Below are 24621 nucleotides of genomic sequence, written 5' to 3'. Positions count from 1 at the left end.
GAAAGCGCTGTGGTCAGATGAAACCAAAATTCAGCATTTTGGCATGGTTGAGGAAGCAGAGTATGATCCAATGAACACCAACCCCACAGTCAAGTACAGGGATGGGAACATTATGGTTTGGGGCTGTGTTTCTGCTGACAGTACAGGATTACTTAATCTCATTGAAGGGCCACTGGGGCCATGTACCATGCCGTCTTGGACGACTACCTCCTTCCTTCCATTTCTATGTAAGTGAGCAATCTTCCAAATTCAGGAGGGGTTAAAATAATTATCGTCTTTACAGTAAATCTACAGACCTTATACTGTATGACATCTTCCAAACTATCTGACAGTGTTTCTTCACCGCTGTTATTAACAGTGCACTAAAGAGTAGAAATGCTAATAAAAAGCACAACTAATAACCCTATCTTTTATAAAAATTAAAACGTCCACATTCATGATGATCATCTGAAACCTCTTTAAATGAACTACTAACAACAAATGAGGAAGCAACAGACATTTTATTTTGGATTCACACACATTCACTTTCATCCTTATTACGCTGAGTGCTTTGTTTAATGGTGATGAAATGTAAATGACTTCCAAAGACAGCAGCTGCATTTGTTTCAGCCTCTGTATTCAGTACAAAGTCCATTCAAGTTTTAACACACTGCTCACTATTCAGCTGTGCAGAAAGCCCATTATGATGATATGTGCCTTTTATACTTGAAAAATGAATTCAATTCTATGGATCTCTATTTACTTCCTTTGTATTTTTTTCACATCAGCCACTGTATACAGTACAAACTTTATATTCCAAAAATTCCAAGTATTGCACACTTATCAACTGTACATAAGTCTGTTTTCACATGCACAGTTTAGGAATTAGTACGAGTGCTTCCAAACCAACACAGCCAACAGCCAATACTGTAAGTTATAGCCAATTTTTCCATATTGTTATGGTGTGATCCATTTACAAACACTGACAGAATAATCCAGTCAGCATATCAGCATCAATATACAGAAATGCATGCATTTTCTCCAGAAAATAATTTCTTCAAAAGGTACACAGACACTGTACGCTAGATGAAATTACTGTACAGTGAAATCCAGATTAAAATCTGATAACACCTTTAAACGAGAGCCCCTAGAAACCCCTTCTTCCTCCTCCTCCGTGGCGATCCTTTCTGCCACTGAAGCTTCAATTAAATGACAGCAAAAACACATTACTTACACTGCCACGATGCATGAGATATAATACGCATTAGTATCACTGTATAAACAGATTATACAATGTTGGAAAGTATCCATTACAAGGGGCAGATCACAGCTTAAATTAATTTTTCACATCTACATCTTTAAATACCTAAACATATAAGAAAATGTAAAAAAAAAAAAAAGTCACCGATGTGCAGTGGTGAAGCATACAAATTTGGCACTTTGCCACTGATGCTATATTATGTGTTAAAGAAGAAGATATGTAGGCAATAAAACAAATAAAAATAGCATATGGCCTGGTATACTGCGTTCCATCCTTTAGGTTGCCACTATTATAGCATATTCCAACTACTTCTGTAAAATTCTGGAGCTACATACAAGATAAATGTTTACGCTTTCCAACCTTCAGAACAAAAAAAGCTTTTAAACCCTCTGCGGTCAAAAAGATATAACTTCTATTATTAAAAATGTGTGGAATTTAAAAACTGATCCCACAGTGCAGTACCACGTCCCCCTACTACAACCACGCTTTCACTGCACCTCTAATGTTAAGCTCAATAAGTTAAGGCGATTCAAGTCCCCTTTGTTCCCATAGCCGATTAATTAGTTTCTTGCAGATATTAATTACGAAGGCAACAGAGGAGAGACGCAGTCCAATTTCTTGTAACTTAACAACATGGCAAGTAAAGAAACTAAAACCCCGAAGCAACTTCATCTGAAATCCTTGTCTCATATTTTTTAGTCGAACAGACGACGAATACTTTTCAGGTGGAACAGACTTTGTTACCTACTGCATTCAAGTTTGTGACAACTGTGTGTACAGTGTTGTCCTCGGTCAAAATCTGATGGAGCGCAACCACGGTTACATCATGTGTACGACTACATCTACGATGCAATATAATTTTTAATGGTGATCGGAAGGGAAGTGTGGGTGTACAACAGATGCAGAGAGAGAGCTTGACCACACGAGGATGGCTGAGTGACTTGGAGAAGGGAGAACATCTAGGCACTGCTTCATTTTCTACTCAGTAGGAGCTGGTGGCGGCTGTTGCAATTCTCTTCCCAATGTACACTCTGGGAAAGAGGAAAAAGGAAAAAGAAGGAACAAAACTGAGTCAGTTTGGAAAAAAGGAAAAGAACAATAATATTTTGCAACAGTACTAGATAAATGATGATGCTCATTTATAACAAGTGATAGATTAAAATTAAGGTATACACTTTTATAAACATAACATGGAAACTGTCTCTTTGAACGGTTATATCTTGTAGATATGATTGTTGCAGACAAACATAATTAGGGCAACTTGAGAAAACTCTAGCTGGTGCAACAAAAAGCTCAGCAATGGTAGAGATGCGTGACTTTTGACTTACCCAAGCCCAAGAGCCAGGATGTGTGAGATGAGTAAGGAAGGGATAAAGACTTTGAGAAACTCGGCAGAGAAGATGCCGCCTTTCTTCATGACTCCACTCTTTCTCATACTTAGAGAAACAGAACGTCGGGGGTGCCTAAAGTGGAACTCTCTGATAGGAAAAATCAAATGACAGGTTATTTAAAAAAAAGAAAAGAAGAAAAACACAGCTAAAGACAGTCTCCTGACATATCAGTAAGTAGTTCTGAAAGCCTGGTTACTTTGGTGGAATGTTTTCAGGTCTGCTCGACCAGTCAGCAACCCAGTCTACTTCTTTGTTCATCAAAATGTCTTCCTCTCTGTCCTTCTCTGCACAATCTTCCTCTGACTGCAAATATAAAAGATGAAGCGATTAGATCAATGAAAAAGACTTTAAAGGGTCTTAAACTTTAGAGCTGAATACATAGCTTTACCTGACTACCTCTTGGGCTGGACATTTCCACATCAAATGTAATCTGACCCTCATCCTGCTCTGGACTTGGTGGCCTGTGAGGGCTTAATCAACATGTTTGGAGTAAGAAAAAAAACTTCTCAATAACAAACACACATATAAGGCGTTGAAGACCAAAAAATGGCTTTTCTTCCTACCTATCGCAGGAAGAGTTACTTGGGCTGGATTCGTGTTGTGCATCCAGGAGGATCTTTTCCATGTCCCCGTTGTGGATAGAGGAGGACGATGGCACATGCTCTAGTCCTCCAATTAGGGTCTCATCACTTTCAGGCACCACTTCCAAGGTCTGCAGAGTTTGACTCATACCAGAATTTGCGTTTATTTGGTCTGCAGCAGGTGGTGTTAGCAGGTTGGTCTGCCTCCCCTGGGCCCCTGTATTCCCATTTAGCTCCAGCTCCACCCAGGACCCTTTGTAAAATAAAGATCAAGAGGACACAAGGAAGGTAAGCTTGCTGTGATAAGGCACAAACCTCGCAGCTGATTACACAGCACATAGAGACACACCCTCAAATGGAAACAGCTGACCTACATTTTCTGCACCGCTGATTCTGCGAATTCAAATGAACCGCCTGTGCACCGCATCCATGGTGGCACGCATTTCTTTGTACCATTACCCCATAAACAGCCTGCACTCTTTTTTTAATCAGCAGACGGAAGGGTGTTGCGTAATCACTCGGAGCTTGCGGGTTTGTGTGAGCGCACAACGTGACAGCGTGAGACGCCCTTTCTCGAAAACAAAGCATGGTGTATTTGTTTGGTTCGCGGATGGACATAAAAATGATAGATTACACATTTACAGAGGCATTTGCCATCAGTGTTGCTCCCATGCGAGGTCTTGCATAACTACAGAGCGCAGGGTGAGACAGTTTGCCCAGACATGTCGCTGTTCCAGCTGCGGTGCTGCCACGCATGACGAAGAACATCCCGATTTTCTCTATACCAGAGCTAATGTGATGGCGCTTTAGTCGCTTCAAGTGCGAGCACACATTAAGTGTTGTTTTAAATGTTTTTAGCTGTTTGCCTGCATGCAGTTGGGTGAAAATTCCGACCACTGCCTTCGGTTAGATTTGATGTATAATCAAAAGTGCAAAGGGCTTTTGAGTAAAGAAGTAGCTTGCCCACACAAAAATATACGGCCTATTATAGGAAAATAATAATTTAACAAAAAGGAAGTCACAAAAATCCCCCAAAATATTCAGTGTTTTGCCTCAAAGTTGTTTTCATTGCTACTGAAGCCCACCCAGCTTCAATCTTTGTACATGATTGGCCAGCAACGCGTCCATCAAAGCTTTTCTAATACGCTATTGGCTCATTTGAGGTGACATCAAACAACATAGCCCCGCCCCTCCCAGTCGACGAGGAAATTCCACCCTCGATATAACTTTTACAATAAAACCTTCGCAGTAGCGGTATTTTTCACACACACACGCGTCCATTACGAACATGTAATGCAACGACTACGACGTGGAGCCGGGAAAACCCGAGGACGGTACGTACCCTGAAGCCCGGGCTCTTCGTTATTGTTTTGTTGAGCCGTCGCGGTGGACATGTTGACTATCCTGTTTTAGCATTCAACATGACACGCAGACAAACTTCCAAGTGCGCAGGCGCTAGATCTGTCCAGAGTCCAAACAGACAACAAAGGCTGGCTCTAGATCAGATATGGCGTTTTACTTTTTTTCCCACCTTCTTTTGGCTACGTTATTTAAAAGATGATTTGAATAATGAACACAATCGCAAGATTTAAGAAAATAGAGATGTTTCCTTTTTCCTTTTTTGGGCGTGAGGGAAAGTAAAAAAATATTTCTACTAAAATGAAGTCCCACTGTATACACAGAAATCAGTTCTCTGGTAGCATCCGGTGTATTTATAACCGATGTAAAATCATAAAGCACTGTGTTGGTTTTTGGGGTGTTTTGTTCTGTGTTGGCCACTTGAGTCATTAGAAGGTTTGAGATGAGACTAACAACACTGATAAGGCTGGTCCTGTCGCCTCCAATTACAGGGTGGCATGGAAATAGCAATTTCTTTACACATTTGCACATATGGCATATGCGGGTTTGGGTGCCTCTATAATATGTACAAAATATGGTTAAAATACATCAAATGCAGTAATTAAAGTCTCTAACTTTCTTATTGGTCAAATAATTAAACATTTCAGTTACATATTATGCACTGTGTGGCATATATGACAAATAAATATAAAATCCAGAAAGCTACACAACATGAATTTGAAATACAAGTCTAACTTAAGATTCACTCTTTTCATTAGAAATAATAACATTTTACATGATTAAATTTTTGTTTTGATGTAATATTAGGCAGTATATTTAGGTTTAGAATTTATATTCAAGGTTAAATGCAGCTAGGCTTAAAGTCTTAATGCTAGCTTATTTTAATAAACATCACTGCCATATGCAAAATTAGGGTGGTAGTAGGGGTGGCAAGAGTTTATTTTAGGGTGGCACATGCCACCACAGTAGATCTGCTCCTGACCACTGGTAAACCTTCAAATAACTGCTGGGTTACGTGTCTGGAATATTAACATGGGCAGAAAATAGGCTTATAAACAGGTCTGGTATTAATTAGAAAGGGATGAATCTATAGGACACATTGAGGATTGGGATTGGCGTGTTTTTATATACTTTTCAAACATAAGGCCCGGTAAAGACTAATTTGCCCGCTGGGTGGCCTTGGAACAAGGACAGCAAATATTAACTGTATTCACATTTAAGTTTTACAGCTTTTTCTATTGGTAAAGACCTCTCCCATGGCCATTCAAAACACACAAAGGTAATTACTAATATAGATGTTTGGGTTTGGGTTTTTTTTTTTTTTAAAAAGATGCATTTTCAGTCCTTTTTCTTTGGTTTATAATTACAGGACAGTAATTCTATTATATACTACCTTGCAGAAAAAGTGGGATGTGCTGAAATTACCTGCCTTTTTCTTATATTAAGATATTCTGGGATTAAATGTGTAGCTAGAGTTCTTTGAAACTTCCCTTTGTGTCAGTGTAAAGTGGAGTATACGTTTCCCATGATGTTAAAAGAGTTTGATATCGCTGAGGTAGAGAAAGCAGTTTCATGCTGTTTTTATTAAACTTCACACCAATAGAGAAAATAATATATAATACGATAGCAGCTCATCAGAGGTGTGTAATCCTTAGATCAGGTATGCAGACATCACATCTCACATCTTTCCAGTTGAAAAATGTTTTTTGAAGTAACAGCTTTGTTCTTAAAAGCTTTTTTAAAAAATTATTATTAAAAAGATAAATTTAAAATAAGAGGAAAGGTGTAGTCTTTTTTTAAGACAATATGCAAAGCTTAGTTTAGCATTTAAAAGCCTTCCAGAATCCTGAAATGCCCTCAGTGTCTAGTCCAAAATAAAAAACAACAACAACAAAAAAGAACAGAACATTCAGAATTCAGGTTGAAAATTCTTTATTACTTTTCATCTAAATTGTACTTTATTCCATGTGACGAGGACATAGCTGTACACTGAACCCTTTGTAGCCCCCCACCCACACCCCATAGATCACCAAACTCTTACAATCTTTATTCAAGAGGCCATTTTAAAGAAACAGAACATACAAATTAATGAAATTCACAAAAATAAAAGTGCAATTTGTTTTAACTCCTGTAATATATCAGACATGTATAATACACTGCTGCAAATGAGAAAACCTTACAACTCCAGACAAGTAGGGAAGGTTTGGTTTCCCAGGGTGTTGTTCAAAAGCCATTACATATGTTTGATTTTATTTTAAAAAAGAAAAAAGTTATGAGCTACCTTTAAATAAGGCAGTTTTTGTCTTGAGTCCTGAAAAGCTGCTTTCTTGAAGGTACGTTTTGATCAAGAGCAGCGGTAAATTCCCCTGAGCAGTCACCTGTCTGGCACGTCATAAATTTCAAGAAACATGACTTGATTATCTCATTTATTCTTAATGCTCTAAGAAAGGCAATAGGGTTCCTTTGAATATCATCATGATTTAAACCACAGTTATGAAAAATAGCTACTGTAATTATGTGTTAATTTATGGGATCCTTGACTTTGGAATGGGCACATTATGAAGGTTTATTCAAGTGACTGGAGCTGTATGACACAAACGACCCTCACACAGTGTGAGGGGAAAAAGAAAGATTAGTGAAATACCTCAGCACTAGTAGACATTACCCAGAGCCCTGAGTGACACACACACACGCGCACACGCACACACAAAACAGTAGTTTAACACCACCGTATGGACATGGGTGGTTATTTTGTTGTCATTCTAGCGATTGGATATCCGTTCTCTAAAATAAAAGTAACACACGAACTAAAACAAATACCATCCAGTGGACCAAGAAGCTTCATTCCCTGATTTAATGGCTTAAATCATGAAGCGGACAAATTGTGCTATAATCAAGTTGTTTGCACATCAACAGATTAAACCTTCTTCCTGATATGACATTTGACTTTCAATAGAAGAAAAACAACAGGACAAACAACTTAGTGACAGCTCAGCTTTCATTAGGTTTCCCAGTGCAGCTAATATTAACAACACTTACACCTGATGTCTCATTAACTACCCTGCCATATAACAATCATCGGCAAACTGAGTGCTTCACAATTTCTCCTTGATAAATAAACAAGCCTGTATAGCAAAGCGACACATGCTTCACAGGAGAGAGGAGACATTTTCATAAATCTAAATCAGTAACTTTAGAGAAGTTGACTAAACAGTTTTAAGCAATAAACATTGATTAAAATGCCTTTCAAATAGAGTCCCAGAAGGGCCTATTCTTTCACAGCCAAATAAAATAAAATAAATCAAAAACTATGGCACATAAGTGGATTATTAAGATCGAAATTATTTTAGAAACCAACTCTGAGGCATCCAAATAAGCTCTACATGCACAGTGTGCCCCCCCAAAAAAGTTAGAATTATAATGCTTACAACTTCAAAAGATACTGAGACCTGAAAAAGCTTCTTTAAGTTTTCAAACTTCCAGGATGAGAAAAAATGTCCCCAAGTCGTATGTCAAAAAAACCAAACAAACCCCCCCCAAAAAACAGTTACCCAACTGTCAAGGAACCTTCCATCTACAATCAGTCTGAGACAGACAGCTAAAGAAACTACAGTGATCAGACTGTAATCCTATTGCCTTAATTTATACAAAAATAAATCAACTATAGTGATTAATCTATTTTTAAACAGGTACAGTACAAAATGTCATTATATTAAAAAAAAAAAAAAGTGTACAAACAGAAAGTAGATACAGAGGGTAAAGCCATGGGCCAACCTGCAAACAAAATAGCGGGAGAGCTGGCAGCAGAACTTAGTTTTGTTGCCACAGGCCACATAATGCCATTACACACACACACCCTTCCTAGTGTGTGTGTGTGTGTGTTAGTTATAGTTATATATGTCCTTTTGTCCTGAGCTATTGTTTGCAAGGGTGACGAGGTCAGACAAGGGGGCTTACTCTCTGCAAAACGGCTTCAATTGAGTGTAGCTTCAGAGTGAGTATAGGACTTACTTTGGCATAATTAGCCATAATAAAACCACAATACCTGAAAAATGTGTGTGTGCATTTTGCACGACTGCGCCAGCATTTCTAAAGCCATGGGCTATTAACTGGAATTATATTTTTTATTACTATAAACCATTGTCCACATCAATACAACATGAAAGTCAGCTTGTTGTTTAGAGATTGGCTCGAGATTGGAACAGGATATATACAGTGGGGCAAAAAAGTATTTAGTCAGCCACCGATTGTGCAAGTTCCCCCACTTAAAATGATGACAGAGGTCAGTAATTTGCACCAGAGGTACACTTCAACTGTGAGAGACAGAATGTGAAAAAAAAAATCCATGAATTCACATGGTAGGATTTGTAAAGAATTTATTCGTAAATCAGGGTGGAAAATAAGTATTTGGTCACCTCAAACAAGGAAAATCCCTGGCTCTCACAGACCTGTAACGTCTTCTGTAAGAAGCTTTTCTGTCCCCCACTCGTTACCTGTATGAATGGCACCTGTTTGACCTCATCATCTGTATAAAAGACACCTGTCCACAGCCTCAACCAGTCAGACTCCAAACTCCGCCATGGCCAAGACCAAAGAGCTTTCGAAGGACACCAGGAAAAGAATTGTAGACCTGCACCAGACTGGGAAGAGTGAATCTACAATAGGCAAGCAGCTTGGTGTGAAAAAATCAACTGTGGGAGCAATCATCAGAAAATGGAAGACATACAAGACCACTGATAATCTCCCTCGATCTGGGGCTCCACGCAAGATCTCATCCCGTGGGGTCAAAATGATCATGAGAACGGTGAGCAAAGATCCCAGAACCACACGGGGGGACCTGGTGAATGACCTGCAGAGAGCTGGGACCAAAGTAACAAAGGTCACCATCAGTAACACACTACAACGGCAGGGAATCAAATCCCGCAGTGCCAGACGTGTTCCGCTGCTGAAGCCAGTGCATGTCCAGGCCCGTCTGAAGTTTGCCAGAGAGCACATGGATGATACAGCAGAGGATTGGGAGAATGTCATGTGGTCAGGTGAAACCAAAGTAGAACTTTTTGGTATAAACTCAACTCGTCGTGTTTGGAGGAAGAAGAATACTGAGTTGCATCCCAAGAACACCATACCTACTGTGAAGCATGGGGGTGGAAACATCATGCTATGGGGCTGTTTTTCTGCCAAGGGGACAGGACGACTGATCCGTGTTAAGGACAGAATGAATGGGGCCAAGTATCGTGAGATTTTGAGCCAAAACCTCCTTCCATCAGTGAGAACTTTGAAGATGAAACGAGGCTGGGTCTTCCAACATGACAATGATCCAAAACACACCGCCCGGGCAACAAAGGAGTGGCTCCGTAAGAAGCATTTGAAAGTCCTGGAGTGGCCTAGCCAGTCTCCAGACCTCAACCCCATAGAAAATCTGTGGCGGGAGTTGAAAGTCCGTGTTGCTCGGCGACAGCCCCAAAACATCACTGCTCTTGAGAAGATCTGCATGGAGGAATGGGCCAAAATACCAGCTACTGTGTGTGCAAACCTGGTAAAGACCTATAGTAAACGTTTGACCTCTGTTATTGCCAACAAAGGTTATGTTACAAAGTTTTGAGTTGTATTTTTGTTATTGACCAAATACTTATTTTCCACCCTGATTTACGAATAAATTCTTTACAAATCCTACCATGTGAATTCATGGATTTTTTTTTTCACATTCTGTCTCTCACAGTTGAAGTGTACCTCTGGTGCAAATTACTGACCTCTGTCATCATTTTAAGTGGGGGAACTTGCACAATCGGTGGCTGACTAAATACTTTTTTGCCCCACTGTATTCAGGTTTCAGTGCAGCTTGAAAAACCAGGTTCTTTGTTATTTCTTGTACTTGGAAAAAAAAGAGACAGAATTTAGTCTCCATTGTTAAATGGTAAATGTTACAGTATGAAAACAGTTTTCCTGTAATGTAACTTGATTTAATTAACAGCAACAAGTTCACTATAAAGGAATAAATGAAGCAGACTTTGTTAATATTAATGACTGTAAACTAGTGGCTGTCTTAAAAGTTCAAAATCTGATCCAATATTAAATCTTGCACTCTGTGGACAGATGTTTGCAGTAATGCAGGCTGTATGCTATAATCATAGAACCATAAAAAAGTTAAAACACTAAACAAGTCCTTTAACTGCATAATCATACTGTATATTGGCAAGAAAGTGGTGAGTGAACTTGGCAAATGGACAAATACTGTGAAAATATGGAGTGTCGACAGTTTGCATTACCAGTGTTTCAGGCCAGTGGTGACTGAATGACATGAGAGCAACAGAAAACTAATGAGACATAATAGCTACAATAATCTAATAACTAGTGGCTATGAGACACAGATGAACCATGGCACAAAAGAAGAATCAAACAAACTAACCAAACATGTGTATGAACAGATTTCCCTTTGGTTTGGGATGTAGTGGAGTTGCAAATTGTAGCTTGATGACTGGAGTGCTCCAACCAGAGAAAACCCATGACACTAAATCCCACTGTATGACTCAGATCTTAAAAAACAAACAAACAAACAAAAAACCCTACATGTTCATATTTGCAATACAAATAGAAAATGGGCTTGTGATGGCCTACTTGGGTGTACTGTGTTCATGCCACTGTTGACATAGCAGTTCTTGGCATATGCCAAGGGCAGCTCATCAAGAGGGATTTAGCCAAAAACAGACAGCTATTGTTCATATTTGTATATCAGAGCAGCGGGGCTCAAGCACAAACTGGGACCTCAGTGCTTCAACAAATGCTAGATCAGCTTGTCCTGGAATATGTACAGATTATTGGTTGTGGCCACAGCAATGATGTTGTCCAGAGGATGCCAGGCAGTGTGGAGGATCTTCTTGTTAAAGTCCAGACTGTCTACACTGATCTCATCCTTTTTGCGCTTCCCACCTGTGCTTACTTTGCGAGGTTTCAAGACCGATCGCGGCTTGCTGTTTTCCCGCGACGCCTCTAGGGTCATGTCCTGCTGGTATCCTCGATCAAACATCCTGAAGAAGTTGTTGTAGGAACCCGTCATCACAACACTGTAGGTAAACAAGGTGTGAGTCAGCGAGTAGCCTTAACATTACTGGCAAACACAATCCTTTTCAAGTATGGACATTAAATCCTGTCGTCTGTCATGAGCCAATTATACAACTTCACCACCCACCCAAACCAAATTATGAGCCACATTATGGTCTGCACCGAGCAGATAACTGCAGTAAGTGATAAGGCCTGTGCTTCTGGGTTCAGTGATGTCAGAAAAGGAGTATTCCCTAACGCTCTGCGTGCATTATGCACGCATGTATTTTGTTTGTCCAGGACAGCCACAGAAAAAAAAAAAAAAAAAAAAAAGGAAGCCACAGAATGAGTGCTTACCTGTCGTTCCCATTCCAACAGCATTCAAACTTATCGAAGATGCAATCATTCTCATAGAGTGAACACAACTTGCTCCTGAGATATTCATGCACCTATTTAAAGAAAGCAATGAGTTTCCATCACCAACTGTGCAAAAGCAAAAACAACATTTACACTTTAATCACGTGGATGGATGGAACCTGCTAGAATCAATCTAGCCTTACAGGAAGAAAAGTAATACAGAAACTGGAACAGTATTTTTGTGTTGGTATAATTTACAGACCTGATATGTCTCTACTGGTCGCGACTCCATATTGAGATCCCAAATTTTGACAGACAGGTAGTCCCGGGTCATCATGTAGCGTCCACTATGGCTGAACTTTACATCAGAGATGGATGAGATGATTTCAGAAAAGAAGGAACGATTGTTTGGATCTTCAGGCTCTTCAAACACTTAAAAAATTAAGAACAAACACATGCATTTCAGCATCAATGACTGGAAGAACAACAATAATTTTTACAGTGATCGAGTTGTTTTAAAGTAAGCCCCGAAACTTTCTTTACACGACAACAGCTTTGTAAAAGATACTGAATTTCAAATCTGGTTATATAAACACAGAAATAAAGCATAAAAGTAACAAGGCCTTTCCGCTTATCTTTTGATATGCGCTATGAATAAGGGTCACCATTCTGACTGTTCTGAACAATTTGGCTTAGCAGGTACCAATCTATACGTACGTGCACTATGTTTTCTATGCTGTGAGCAGGAAGCAGAGTGTGTAAATCTTCTTTTATAGCCTCATGCACTAAGACCCATATGGCCTGGATACTTCATAAGGTGGTAGATGGGAAACTAGGTAGGATCTTCTAATTCTTAGGTAAATTTGTGAATTTTATGTTACCATGTGAATTGTATGGAATTGGAGAAGCAATTTGTTGTTCAATTTCTTTTTTTGTTATAAAATTGAAGAAAATATTTTCAGAAAACAACACGTCAGCTTTGTTTCATGTTAAGAAAAAGCTCTCACGACAGTGCAACTTTTCACTTGTCAAGTCTTCTTCTCAACAAACCATCAGCTTTGTTCAAGCACACTGCACTAGTCCAGTCAGCCACCGTCCATGGCAAGAGTAACTTTATAACTGCAGCTGATTAATTGAGTGTTACACTGATAGGCTCAATGAGAGCCCCCCCATCGATCTTTGAGGAGACACACAGTCAAACAGCTACAGAAACACAAAAAGAGACCGACTTACGTTTGGCGTGGCTGTCGCATAGCGCCGCTGCCCTCATGTCACACAGGCGGATTGTGCCCTTGCTGCTGCTGTAGACAAAAGTGTTGCATTGGTTGGGGTGGAACTCGGCCGCTGTGATCACCTCTGTTAAATCCTCCATATTGGCCGGCTTAATGTCAACAATATCTGAAGAGGTAAGGTTAAGGTAAAAACAAACAAACAAACCCAAAAATCCCAACAAACAAACAAAAAAACCTGAACAGACATTTCAGCAACTTAAAAATCTTTCAGAAATAAAATGAATTGGTAGTATTATTATTATTATTCACAGAGTCATGTTCTCAGTTTGAAGAACCCATCTAAGCAGGCTTTATTGCTTGCAGGTAAACAGTCTGTGCGCAGAGGAAAATAAAAACTGCTATTGCCACTATGAGACGTTGAAATCACAGACCATCAAATTCACTATGATTTATCTTTTTTTAAATTATCTGCATTTTTTTTTTTTTTTTTTTAAACAGTGACTGGCACATGGAAAAGGTTTTGCCACAGATATCCGCTGACTAGCACAAAAGTGCCCCAAATCATGTAGATGTTATTCACTTGTGAATACTTTCCATTTCATGCTCATGTGTTTTCAACTTTTAACAGCTACATTAATCTCACAGATGACCTCTGACCTCATGAGCCTACAGTGATAAAACCATTTAACATAATTTAGTTTGCATTAATTCTTTCTCCGGTTCAAGTGTTTTACATCAGTTGACGCAATCCTTAATAAAAGGCAGGGGTTGCACTGCATCAATCTTCCAGCATGAAGAGAAGATATGAGCGGCCCGAACGAGCAACTAATCTCAATTCAAGAAAAACACCATTCCACTTTGGTTCATCTTTGTTTATACAGCCTACATAGAACAACGCAGTAAGAACTCATGGGGTGAAATGATTAACATAAGATGTAGGAGGTGATTTTTTAGACAATGTTAGAGGCACCCAGTTAAACATCCCACGCTTTGGGGACATCTGGTGGTAGTATAAATAATGACACTGTGCTACAGATTAAATAGACACCAGTGAATATCATTTTTTGCTCTTGTCCAGTCTGCCTGTAAACACAGTATGTACATTTTTAAATATCAGGCAAAGAATTGTTTATATGCCCTATAAAAATACATGAATCATGTTTTATTTGTTGCTAAGTAATACATAGTCTTTGTCTAATTTGACTGATACGGGGTGAACAGGATTAATAAATCAGGCATCTCTTCAAACAAAGGCTTAAAACTAACCACAACATATCATTCATTATTTCACATACATTTTTTTTTAAGTTCTCTCCCTGGCTTACGCTCCTTTGAAAAATGATAAAACTGGGAATAAATAAGACAAAACACTGACAAAATAAGTTTATATTATTGCAGTACTTTATGGAATTAAAGAATGAAAGGATACTAAAGCTGCGATCAGTGATCTCCAGATGCCAGAGGTTAACGCGCAGGTCATCAGCAGACAAGTAGGTCTCACAATCACTGTTGACCGAGATGGAGTTGATGTGGTATGTGTGCGCGTTGGCAAACACTCGTCTAGGACTGGCTTCCACCATCAAGTCCATGGGCCTGAATACTGGTACCTGAAAACAAAAGTGGGGCTGTTTTTACATTTCTTTAATGGGAGATGCAGTAGATTTTATGACCTCTATTTTACCTCTAATATATGCACACAGGCATGTTAAAAACAAATTTCACACTAGAAAAAGAAAAAAAACAAACATTAAAGTGTCCAAATTATTTTTCTTACCCTGTTAAAGAGGCACAAAGATGTAGGTCAAAATGTATGTAGATTTCCCCATTTTTAAGATGGGGACAGTTACCTGCTCTTTAAACAAATAAATAAAGGCCTTGCCTCAGTATAAAGGCAAACCTGTTGAACTGAGTCTATATTTGGAAACTGTTCAGTAACAACAAGGAGGAAAAAAAAAGGGGGGGGGTGTCTGTGAAAATTAAAGGTGAATAAAGCAGACATAACATCAACTGCAGCACTGCAGTAATTGCAGGAACAGATTGGTAATTTTATTAGATCCATCTGTTTACTTGCTCATAAGATAAGTCAACGTCTCAATCAAAAATAGAACGGACAGTTTTGTAATGAGTGGAAGGAAACACGGAAAAGGAATGATTAACATTTATTCCAACTAATTCAGATGTAAATTACTAACCAGACTCAACATATTTAATTTGCTGTTAATTTTCTTGATCTACTTATTATAAATTAATGTAAAGTAAGCAAAGGATCTCAGTTTTGGCTAACAATGTAACAAAAAGAAAAGATCTGGGCTGTAATAAAGCCAGTTATACACACCCGTAGTGTAGTGACAGTGTTGGGATCTCTGTATTGCCCATCTTCTTCCTTCAAATTGTAGCCCTCTGGTCTTTTGTCACGCTCACTAATTTTCCACAGCTTTATGGTTTTGTCTAACAATGAGAAAGAGCAAAGATCATGAGAGTCATTGAGTTATATTTACTCCCATATAAGGCAGTAGATGGCGTAACAAAAGTTCACATTTACTACAGCAAAAGAATTTACTCAAAAAGAAAGTAATTTACAAACCATTTGTTGACAAAAGAAAATGTGCTGCATTCTTCTGAGGCAACCATCGAATCTTGTTGATCTTCTCCTCAATCTCAAGACTTTTCAGGTAGTCAAACTCAGGCTCGTGGCTCTGGAAGGTGCTGTAAACATTGTACTCTCCTCGGCACTGAAGCTTATTCTTACTCTAAATACAAAACAGATCAAACAAAAGTTCAAGCGTTATGAAACCAAGATTCAATGTCTCGGGTCAAGATCACTAGAAACATTGTACCTGTACGCCTTTGTGTTATATAAACTGAGTTTGATGACCTACCTGCTTTGGAGTATTATGAATCAAATGTTAAAAATAATTACTGTTCCTATGTGTCACTAAAACATACCTCTTGCTCCTGCTGAAAGATGACAACACGACCCCCCTTGTCCCCAGTTGCAAGTAGCTCTCCAGATTGGTTAAATTCAACAGTGGATATGATATCGGCTGTCAATAATAAAAATTGCAAAAATGAGACTAGCGTCAAATATAAATAACCACACATTTTTTGTCAGAGTCTCTGATGAAGGCTATTGTCAATCTGAGACAAGTTTAGTGCAATAACACTGAATGCTTTAAGAGGCTTTTGCTGTCTAAACGATTCATTGCCTTTCAATGGGAAGTGATTTACAAAATGCCTCAGCAGCCCACCTGTTAGGGGTGAAAATCATGTCAACCATGGTGAAAACGCAACACAGCAATGACGCACACATATTTATACACACACACACACACTCGACAGAGCTGTAATCTGTTGAAACTAAACGTATACTCAACAATCTTAGGACACAAAGGAAAAAAGAACAGAAAAAAGTTTCCATCTTCAGCTATTTAGCCCTTTTCAAAGACAACCATTCTCACAAAGTCCTACAATACAACAATCAATCCCCGCTTACACACTGGCACTATTCTGAGTTAGTGCAGTCGTTAACATCGACAGTGTGCGCCTGATACGACCCGACTCCATGCAACCCCATAAAACAATAGCAGACAGACTGAAGGCGAATCCTTTTTTACAGGAAACTAATAAAAACGTTACTGGAGTGTTGTGTTTTGAGCCCATGTACTCCTATGTATTGACACAAGGAGAGGCTCTCATTTATACATGTTCCCAGACAAAGCTTACTGTAAACAAACGTGTAGCCCTTAATGCATAAATATGGCCATGATGTACTGTAAACACACTTTTGGTGCTTTGAGTTTTCCTTTAGTTCGGAAATAATTAGCTGGTAAAGGTTTTCTTTTAACTTGGTCACTCAAACAGCTCTGTAATTAGTCAAACATCTTTAACAAATATGAAACACCTATTAAAGATTTTTCTCTGGCAGAGGTAAAATCTTTTTCAATTCTAACATGCAGTTCTCTCCCAATCATGTAAACATTGTGTAATACCCCACTAATACCCAGGGTGAACGGAGAAAATAGTGAATGCTGACATTTTGCAGCAATTATGCCAAAAATAGAAGATTGTTGTCAGTCTGTGACAAAACAAAATGGACTACAATACCACACCACTGATCCCTTATACCCATTATTACTGTAAAAAAGAAGGCATTACTTTTCATTGCATATTTAGAAATACCACAAATATAAAGTGTGGCAGCAGCGCTTTGAAGCAAAGCCTAAAACAAGCGTGCACAGGATGGTGATCCTGGCAGCTCAGGCTAGCAAGTGTTCAGTGACTATCACATGGACTTACCTTCAGCGACGTCGTCATCTATTGCTCCTTTGACTTGGGAGAAGCACCATTGCACATCATTGCTCCCACCACCGGGCCCTGCACACAACATGATCCCAAGATTGGACACACCACCATTAAAGAGAGACAACTTTACACGCGTTAGCCTGTAGCTAACTTAGCTAAAAACATCAATATGACAACGAGGCCTTAAGTAAATTCACAGTAACTGTGCGTTGCAACTGCTGCTATAAGCTCATAGGCACAGATAATTACTTTACGTGTGTTTGTGGAGAATATCGCTCACTTTAACACTAACACTGACTTACGCTGGCATCTTTGAATTATCCTAGCTCGCTAGCTAGCTTGCGCTGGTTAAACATGACATTACAGAGAAACCCATCATCGTTGTCAAACAGGTCAGCACCTGTTAATTAATAACCCCAGGCACTGTGGTAGTCTTTTCCCCTGTGGTTTTACCTGCCATGGTGAGCGACTCGGAGAGGGGTATCTAAGCGGGCTCGGGCCCTGGACTGGAACAGTGCTGACCCGGGTCGGCTGGGAGGTTCTAGCGAGGAGCAGTGCAGGAATGAAGCCGGGAGTGCTGCTTGGTACTCTGAAGAACGTAAGCAAAAGTCTTCGGCCCTGCTATACAGCACGGAACTGTTTTCCACAAAGTAATTAATAATGCCCACTATTGGCTTGTAGACTTTGCACTCTACTTTGAGAGTTCCCTCGCCTCTGCCTCCTTACAGCACTTTCAAAATGGCGAAACGCGGGCGGCGTTCAGCAGTCACCAGAGAGCGGCGAGAGGGTGCGCCGCGAAATTTTAAACCTACCCCTCAGCGACGTTGGTCATCTTCCTGCCTGCGGAGACCGCGAGGTCACTTGATTTACTGCGCTTTAAATTCGTAAAAAAAGGTAATAACCAGGTTTTTAAAATAAAACCAAGTATAACTATTAGACCCCGCCCATGTGCATTGTTTCAGTGAGAAAAATCGAACTAACCCCGGACGCATGCCGAATTTAGAAAGTGGAGTCTGAAAGCTCCAAGTTTAAAACAGAAATTCAGATTTCTTGATAAATTTTAGAGTTTTTTTTTTAAAATTTGTTTTAACGTCTACAAAAGTTATTCCACATTGGGTGCGTTTTATGAGTTACTATCTTGTTTACTGCCTATTAAATGTAGTCATTGCATGATGACCCACTGATTCCACTGAGTTAAACTACAACTGAATGGGAAATAAACGGAGTAATAATTACAGATACATCTGACAGACATTTGTTCAGCAGGATGTCTCTGAGAGTTCAGCCTCAGAACGTGTCAATGTAAGCGTAACTGGAAAAAACGTTTCTTCCAAGTAAAATTAATCTCATCTACTAGGGCCCTGTGAGAAAGTTAGTTTTACAATTATTGTCAAAGGAAAAGCTCAGGTGTATGGTGTTATCAATGCCTCCCTTCGTTTCCTGGTACTTTTAGGCACATGAACAGTTGAGTGTTTATACCAGAAAAAAGTGATTTGTCATAGCCAGAAAAACAAAGTTAAAAAAGATTTTCATTAACAATGACTCAGCTCTATCAACTGGCTATGCAATGAAGGTGATTCAGCGTGTTTACTGCAAAGACTTTTATTCAAACCAGTTCACCCAGATGGAAGGCAGCCATCTAAATTACCAGTTACACCTGTGCTCTTTTTTGTGTGGGTGTATGACATATCGAAGAATACTTCCTAAAAAGAGGCCTGCTGCAACTTGTATGATATTCTCTCAACACTCTTTTGAATGTATATAGATCTAAGGCAAAGATTAAGGTCATAGCTTATGGTCGAAATCACGAACCTTAAGCCACAGTGACACCTTAGTACATTTGAGTAATCCAAAAGGAATAAATGCAGTAAGAATACATGCCCACTCAGTGCCAAATATTGTCTGATACTGTTGTACCAAAGTATCATTCTTCAGTCTTACTGATATCTAAAGTGTCACAGATATAGTGCATGATGCATATGAAGATTTCCTGGTCACATTTGTTAAATCTGTGTCATATCTGGTAAATGTCTATTAAATGAAATCAAATAAAACCAAACTACCAATCACACAAATGCTACTGAATGCTAATATGCTTGTTAGCTCTCTCTCTTTTGCCAGAATTTTCATGTTCAAACAACACAGGAGCTGACACTGCAGCAAAGCACATCAAAGAAGCCAGTGTGGAAATTTTTATGTATACACTGTATAGCATAAAAGGGCATACTGATTTATACTTCCCCAGCAACCATGTTAGGGACTTATTTCCTCAGTTAAAAAGCGGTCAGATGAATGTCCAACCAAACCATCTGTCAATCAACCACCCGGACAAACAAAGAAGAATCTCCACTCAACAGTCAGTGGGCCAAAGCAAACTTTTTACCATCTCTATCCAAAATGCATCAAATGTACAAAACAAGCATAAAAGAATTCAGATCATTTTCTTGGATTTCAACATTTGCGCTGAGCTGTCCAGTTTCAATTTGCAGTTTAGGAACTGTGCAGATTAAAGAGACTCTTCTCTTTATAAGTATTTTTCTATTATATTATCAAATAAATATATCTGTTAGACTCTGACTTCCTATTCAGTGTTATTGTCATTCTCACACTCACACAACCCACTTGCTTCCTCTCTACTGCAAATAAGATGATGTAAGTATGATAAAGAAAATAACCTTAAAGAAATGGGGAGGGGGAATTTGTGGACAGAAAGGCGGGGCAAGTACATTTTTTAGTAACATAAGATGGGATGGGAAAAAAAAATCAAGAATCACCAGAGCCCCACAGATAGGCAAGACAGGCTAACAAAAGCAAACTAACTGCAGGTTAATAATTTAGACTTAAAGATCTTAAAGAAGCGACTAAAACCAACATGATGACATCACTGCTACTACTCATCTTCTCAATGATAACAGGTAAAAAGACTATGACCAACTCCTAATTGATATTATTCACTAATCATTATACTGTAATTAATGTTGAATATGATTAAATTAGGTATTACACTATGTATTTTGTACATCATATATTTACACAACAGGGACTGTATGTATTAACATTGTCACATTTAAACTAAATGCAACAGATGCAATCATATAGGACTTCTGGCCACAGCTAATTTGCACACCTTGTTGCTGTTTAGGTTTTTACAACACAGTATAACAATGAAAGTCTTTTTTCTTCTTAAAATTGTACCTCTGCCACATCTTTGCTGTTACTGAATTCTCCCAGATTTTAAAAGCCAAGAGCCATTTTTACTCTTCTAATGTTGAATGTTACTACAATGTTACCCATGACTTTTCTTTCTTTTTTAAGAACATTACATTATGACAGATGATCATGATTATTCACATTACTTTAAAGTTTCACTAATGTGTTTATGGTAGGATTAAATCAAATGCCATGTCATATTTTCCACCATGACATCAGTGACAATGAAACGGGTCTAAAAAGGCCCTCACTCTCTAAAAATTCGTTTTTTACAGTGACACAGGGATTAATAATGCCATTTAGAAGAGATAAGGACTGACAGCGTATAAGACCTAAGTTATATGGATAAAAAAAAAGCCACCCTCACATTACACCCACAGGAGCTGCTCGGCTATGGAAACCCATGCCACGAAGCTCCCAGTGCAGTTTTTGTGCAGATGTTAATGCCAGAAGACGTCTGGAAGTCCTCACTTATTTAGTACAGTGTTGGAAACTTTCATTGACGTAGTGGCTCAGAAAAAAGTGACTCTGCTTCAAAACCTTATGAGCAATCATACCATTTACAGTTGTTGTGAATATCTAAGAAGGAAAAAGTTTCATTAACTATGAAATTTCATAAACTTACAGTAGCATCCTATTACAGTGCCTCATTTGAATTCAGTGACACATTCTTTTACAAACCTTTGTAGTCTGCATGCCTACGTGCTTGATTTTACACAACTACAACAGTGGGACTTCCTGCTGCCCGTATGCAGGGCACCTGCCACTAAAAACAAGAAAACACAAACATTTTAGAAATTTGTTCAAAACTTGTTAAATACTGTTATTTATTAGCTAACAAATTGAATTCAAGTTTTTATACTGAAATTTGAGCTGGCACAAGCGTGACATTTACTACTGAAATTGGTTTTTATTGGCAGGAATGCAGGCAAATAACTAATTTTGGATGTGATTTACTTTTTTGTTGTTGCTTTATAGTAAAACACAACATTTATAAACTCATGTATAACAAGAATAATTATATTCTAGCATTAAAATATGATTTTGATTACAGAGCTTGCGGATTAACCAGAAGCATAAAACATTACTTTGGTAATTACCAGTGCTGTAAGTTTAGGGTAGCTGTGTTATAAAATTTACATTGGGTGGTGGTCTAATAAAGCTTTTTAAGCAGTGTAGTTTAAGTCCATGAACTGTGGACTTGGTAAGACAAGAGGAAGGAGAAATGAAAACATGACTAAACCAATCCATGCAAAAACAAACAAAACAAAACCTTAGAAATCTGGAAGCATGCAAATGCTTTTTCACATGTACTGCAAATTTTGTTAGCAACTGTGAAAAACAACTATAATAATAATAATAATAATAATAATAAACATGAATTAATGGTACATTAATTAATTGTAACATTATGTATTGAAGCAGAAGTTCGCTTTTGCAGTAGTGACACTTTGAATCATAACAAAAATACTAACTGGTCACAGCATCAAACCTATATAGTAAAAATAAAAACAGCAATGTTTACAGCATGCTCTGCTAATAAAGTATCTGAAGGCTGTTGCATGAAGAACTGTGCTCCCAATTGATCGATTAATTTGCTTATTTGTTTTGTTAAATGACCTACATAATTTGAATTTTTGTCTTCAGGTTGTGAGATGATGTCAGATGGAAAGAACTGCACAGGAGGTTGGGTTGACATCCCCTTCAACAACACTGAAACAAAGGGAACCCGTCAAATGACTTATGGAAATCATACAAACTACATTCTCACAGTGATCACCAGGAAAACCTATGAATGAGAACAAAAACATAACGGAAAACCATTGTGATGAACTGAAACTTGGTAAGACATGTTTTTTGTTTGGTTTATAATTACTGAATTCATTTTGGTTTCATTTTGTTAGTTTTTGTTCTGACTTTTTGTGCCTTCAATCACGGAAAAAAAAAACAAAAAAGTTATATTCAGTATTTTCTATGCAGCATGGTGGTGCTGTGGTTAGCACTGTTACCTCAACGCAAAGGGGTCTTGGGTTTAAATCAGCAGCTGGGGGCTTGGATTCTCACCAAATAATCCAGCTTCCTCCCACTTGTCCCAAAGACATGCGTGTTAGGTTAACTGCCAATTTGTGAATGGTTGTCTGCCTCTCTGTGTTATCAGTGTGACGGCCTGACAGCTTGTCCACGGTGTACCACACCTCTGACAGCTGGGATGGGCTCTAGCCCGCCCATGACCTTGAATTAGCTAAGCTGTCCAGAAAATGGATAGATGACTTGGTAGATATTGTTTATGATCAGTCAGTAGAGTCATAAAGTTTGGTTCCAATTTTGCACGTTATTTACTCTGATCTGAAAAATAAACGTCCAAATTAAGCAGTTTTCCCTTTTAAGACTTTTAATAATCACAAAATGTTACTACTTTTACAAATTACAAATGTATTTTTTTTATTTAAGATGCAATTTTAAAAGAAAAATTTTATGCAGTAATGATACACATACACACTCTACTGTAAAAATATTACACTGTTTGATTTCGTCTCATCTGTATATTTATTCGCAGTGAAATCAGACTGCAGAAAACCATTTAATCAAACTGGGTACATTACTGCTAAAGTCACCATCAGATGTGATTATCCAAGAGAAGAATACAAGTCCTTGGAGATGTTTTTCTGCAAAGATAATAATTCCATCTGTCAGGCTATTTTACCACCACAATTTCATCAAAAATGGACATTCACAAACAACAGCCAGGGCTTTAACAAGTCCATCAGTAATGTGTCCTTACAGGATGAGGGTGTCTACTGGTGCGGAGTCAAGTTCTACATTGAAACATCTGGGCAAATCTTTGTTTTCTATTGTTTTCTATAGGTATTAGTGGCTTTACAACATTAGAAACTGTTGGACAAAACTTCACGTTATTCTGTAACTACACCCAGAGGGAGCAGTCACTTACAAAGTTTATCTGTAAGGGGGGCGACCCATCTGCAAGTCAAACTCTTGCTAATACCAACAACACAAGGAAGAACGAGAGGTTTTCCGTGAATGACAACAAAACGCAGAAAAACATCATCATAACAGTGCGAGAACTACAAATGACAGCGGGACAAACTGGTGTGGAGCAGAAAGCCCAGACAAACAACACAGTGACATGTTCTTCAGCAGATTATTCCTGACTGTCGGTGAGTCATCATTTATTTTAATTTTGTGTGTAGGTGACCTGGTTCAGAATACATTGGATAATCATGCATATGTATTATCCCCCCCCCCCCCCCCCCACGCTGACTTAAAAGCCTAATAAAAACTATTAGCCAGAACAATAACCACCTTAAAATTGTAAGTGAAGAAGCACACGTCTGTGTCGTCTGGAACCACGGGAAGCGCTTAATAAGAGGAAGTGGTTTGATATTCAAATAGCTCTAAACCTGAACTTTTACTCAAAAACCCACAACTGCCCTTGATTCATTGTGTCCTCAATACAGATTTGCAGCATCCACCATTTAGTACAAAGTGCAAACAGTCACTTTTAGAAAACACCTGACTTTTAAATCTCAACTCTGTCATTATTAAACTGAAAAAGTGATGTGACAGGAGGAAATTCTGTCTGTCCATCCATCTGCTTCTAAGCTAGTTTGACAAAAGTTAGGTTCTTTAGGTTTTTGCCTCTGTATGAAAGAATCAGTCTGAAAGTCTGAAATCTCTGAAAATTCAGGATTTTTGTTTTGTTTTTTGTTTCGTTTTTCACTGGAACTTTCTGAAAATTAAAAAACGAACAAAAAGAAAAACATTATCAGCTCACATACAGGAGTTTCAATTTGTATGGTTTGATTTCATAAATAACACTACCCTTTATAATAGAGAAGAATAAACCTGACTTCTAACTTGCCAACTTTTTCCTTTCAGTATCAGCAACATCA

General features: G+C 38.5%; 2 protein-coding genes and 1 pseudogene across 6 annotated transcripts; 1 reads left to right on the top strand and 2 right to left on the bottom strand.

Moving 5' to 3' along the window:
• Window positions 1–481: 481 nt before the first annotated feature.
• Window positions 482–4688, bottom strand: bnip3la (BCL2 interacting protein 3 like a). Of its 3 annotated transcripts, none has more exons than XM_085181533.1 (6): window positions 4555–4688; window positions 3195–3465; window positions 3020–3101; window positions 2828–2934; window positions 2569–2718; window positions 482–2271 (listed from the first exon to the last, which is right to left on the bottom strand). In XM_085181533.1, the coding sequence occupies exons 1-6, from the start codon at window positions 4604–4606 to the stop codon at window positions 2223–2225; spliced, it is 711 nt and encodes a 236-aa protein (XP_085037659.1). In that variant the 5' UTR covers window positions 4607–4688; the 3' UTR covers window positions 482–2222. The 3 variants fall into 3 exon arrangements, with proteins under 3 accessions (XP_085037659.1, XP_085037657.1, XP_085037658.1); XM_085181531.1 differs by lacking the exon at window positions 4555–4688 and adding an exon at window positions 3587–3830; XM_085181532.1 differs by lacking the exons at window positions 2828–2934; window positions 3020–3101; window positions 4555–4688 and adding an exon at window positions 3587–3830.
• On the top strand, window positions 4456–24601 carry LOC146507061 (uncharacterized; annotated as a pseudogene). The gene is made up of 3 exons (XR_014877387.1): window positions 4456–4546; window positions 22358–22553; window positions 23268–24601. The product of XR_014877387.1 is annotated as an uncharacterized LOC146507061 (transcript).
• Window positions 10736–18285, bottom strand: ppp2r2aa (protein phosphatase 2, regulatory subunit B, alpha a). 2 transcript variants are annotated; one of them, XM_085181527.1, is made up of 10 exons: window positions 17954–18285; window positions 17495–17572; window positions 16145–16242; window positions 15783–15948; window positions 15534–15646; window positions 14628–14805; window positions 13200–13364; window positions 12229–12398; window positions 11967–12058; window positions 10736–11632 (listed from the first exon to the last, which is right to left on the bottom strand). In XM_085181527.1, exons 1-10 carry the CDS (start codon window positions 17958–17960, stop codon window positions 11353–11355), a joined length of 1347 nt encoding a protein of 448 aa, XP_085037653.1. In that variant the 5' UTR covers window positions 17961–18285; the 3' UTR covers window positions 10736–11352. The 2 variants fall into 2 exon arrangements, with proteins under 2 accessions (XP_085037653.1, XP_085037652.1); XM_085181526.1 differs by lacking the exon at window positions 17954–18285 and having other exon boundaries at window positions 17495–17939.
• Window positions 24602–24621: the final 20 nt, after the last annotated feature.

The sequence above is a fragment of the Neolamprologus multifasciatus genome, chromosome 12 (assembly GCF_963576455.1).
Source record: "Neolamprologus multifasciatus chromosome 12, fNeoMul1.2, whole genome shotgun sequence".
Classification (NCBI taxonomy): domain Eukaryota; kingdom Metazoa; phylum Chordata; class Actinopteri; order Cichliformes; family Cichlidae; genus Neolamprologus; species Neolamprologus multifasciatus.
The sequence above is the reverse complement of the archived record's forward strand: the minus strand, read 5'-3'. Positions and strand labels throughout refer to the sequence as shown.

Coding starts and splice junctions, on each gene's coding strand:
- ppp2r2aa (XM_085181526.1), bottom strand. CDS start 17,585: ATGTTGTGTGCAGGGCCCGGTGGTGGGAGCAATGATGTGCAATGGTGC. Junction 16,243..17,494: donor AGATGACGACGTCGCTGAAG/GTAAGTCCATGT, acceptor TATTATTGACAG/CCGATATCATATCCACTGTT. Junction 15,949..16,144: donor TCTTTCAGCAGGAGCAAGAG/GTATGTTTTAGT, acceptor TTTTGTATTTAG/AGTAAGAATAAGCTTCAGTG.
- bnip3la (XM_085181531.1), bottom strand. CDS start 3,830: ATGTCCATCCGCGAACCAAACAAATACACCATGCTTTGTTTTCGAGAA. Junction 3,102..3,194: donor AGTAACTCTTCCTGCGATAG/GTAGGAAGAAAA, acceptor ATGTTGATTAAG/CCCTCACAGGCCACCAAGTC. Junction 2,935..3,019: donor CCAGCCCAAGAGGTAGTCAG/GTAAAGCTATGT, acceptor TTATATTTGCAG/TCAGAGGAAGATTGTGCAGA.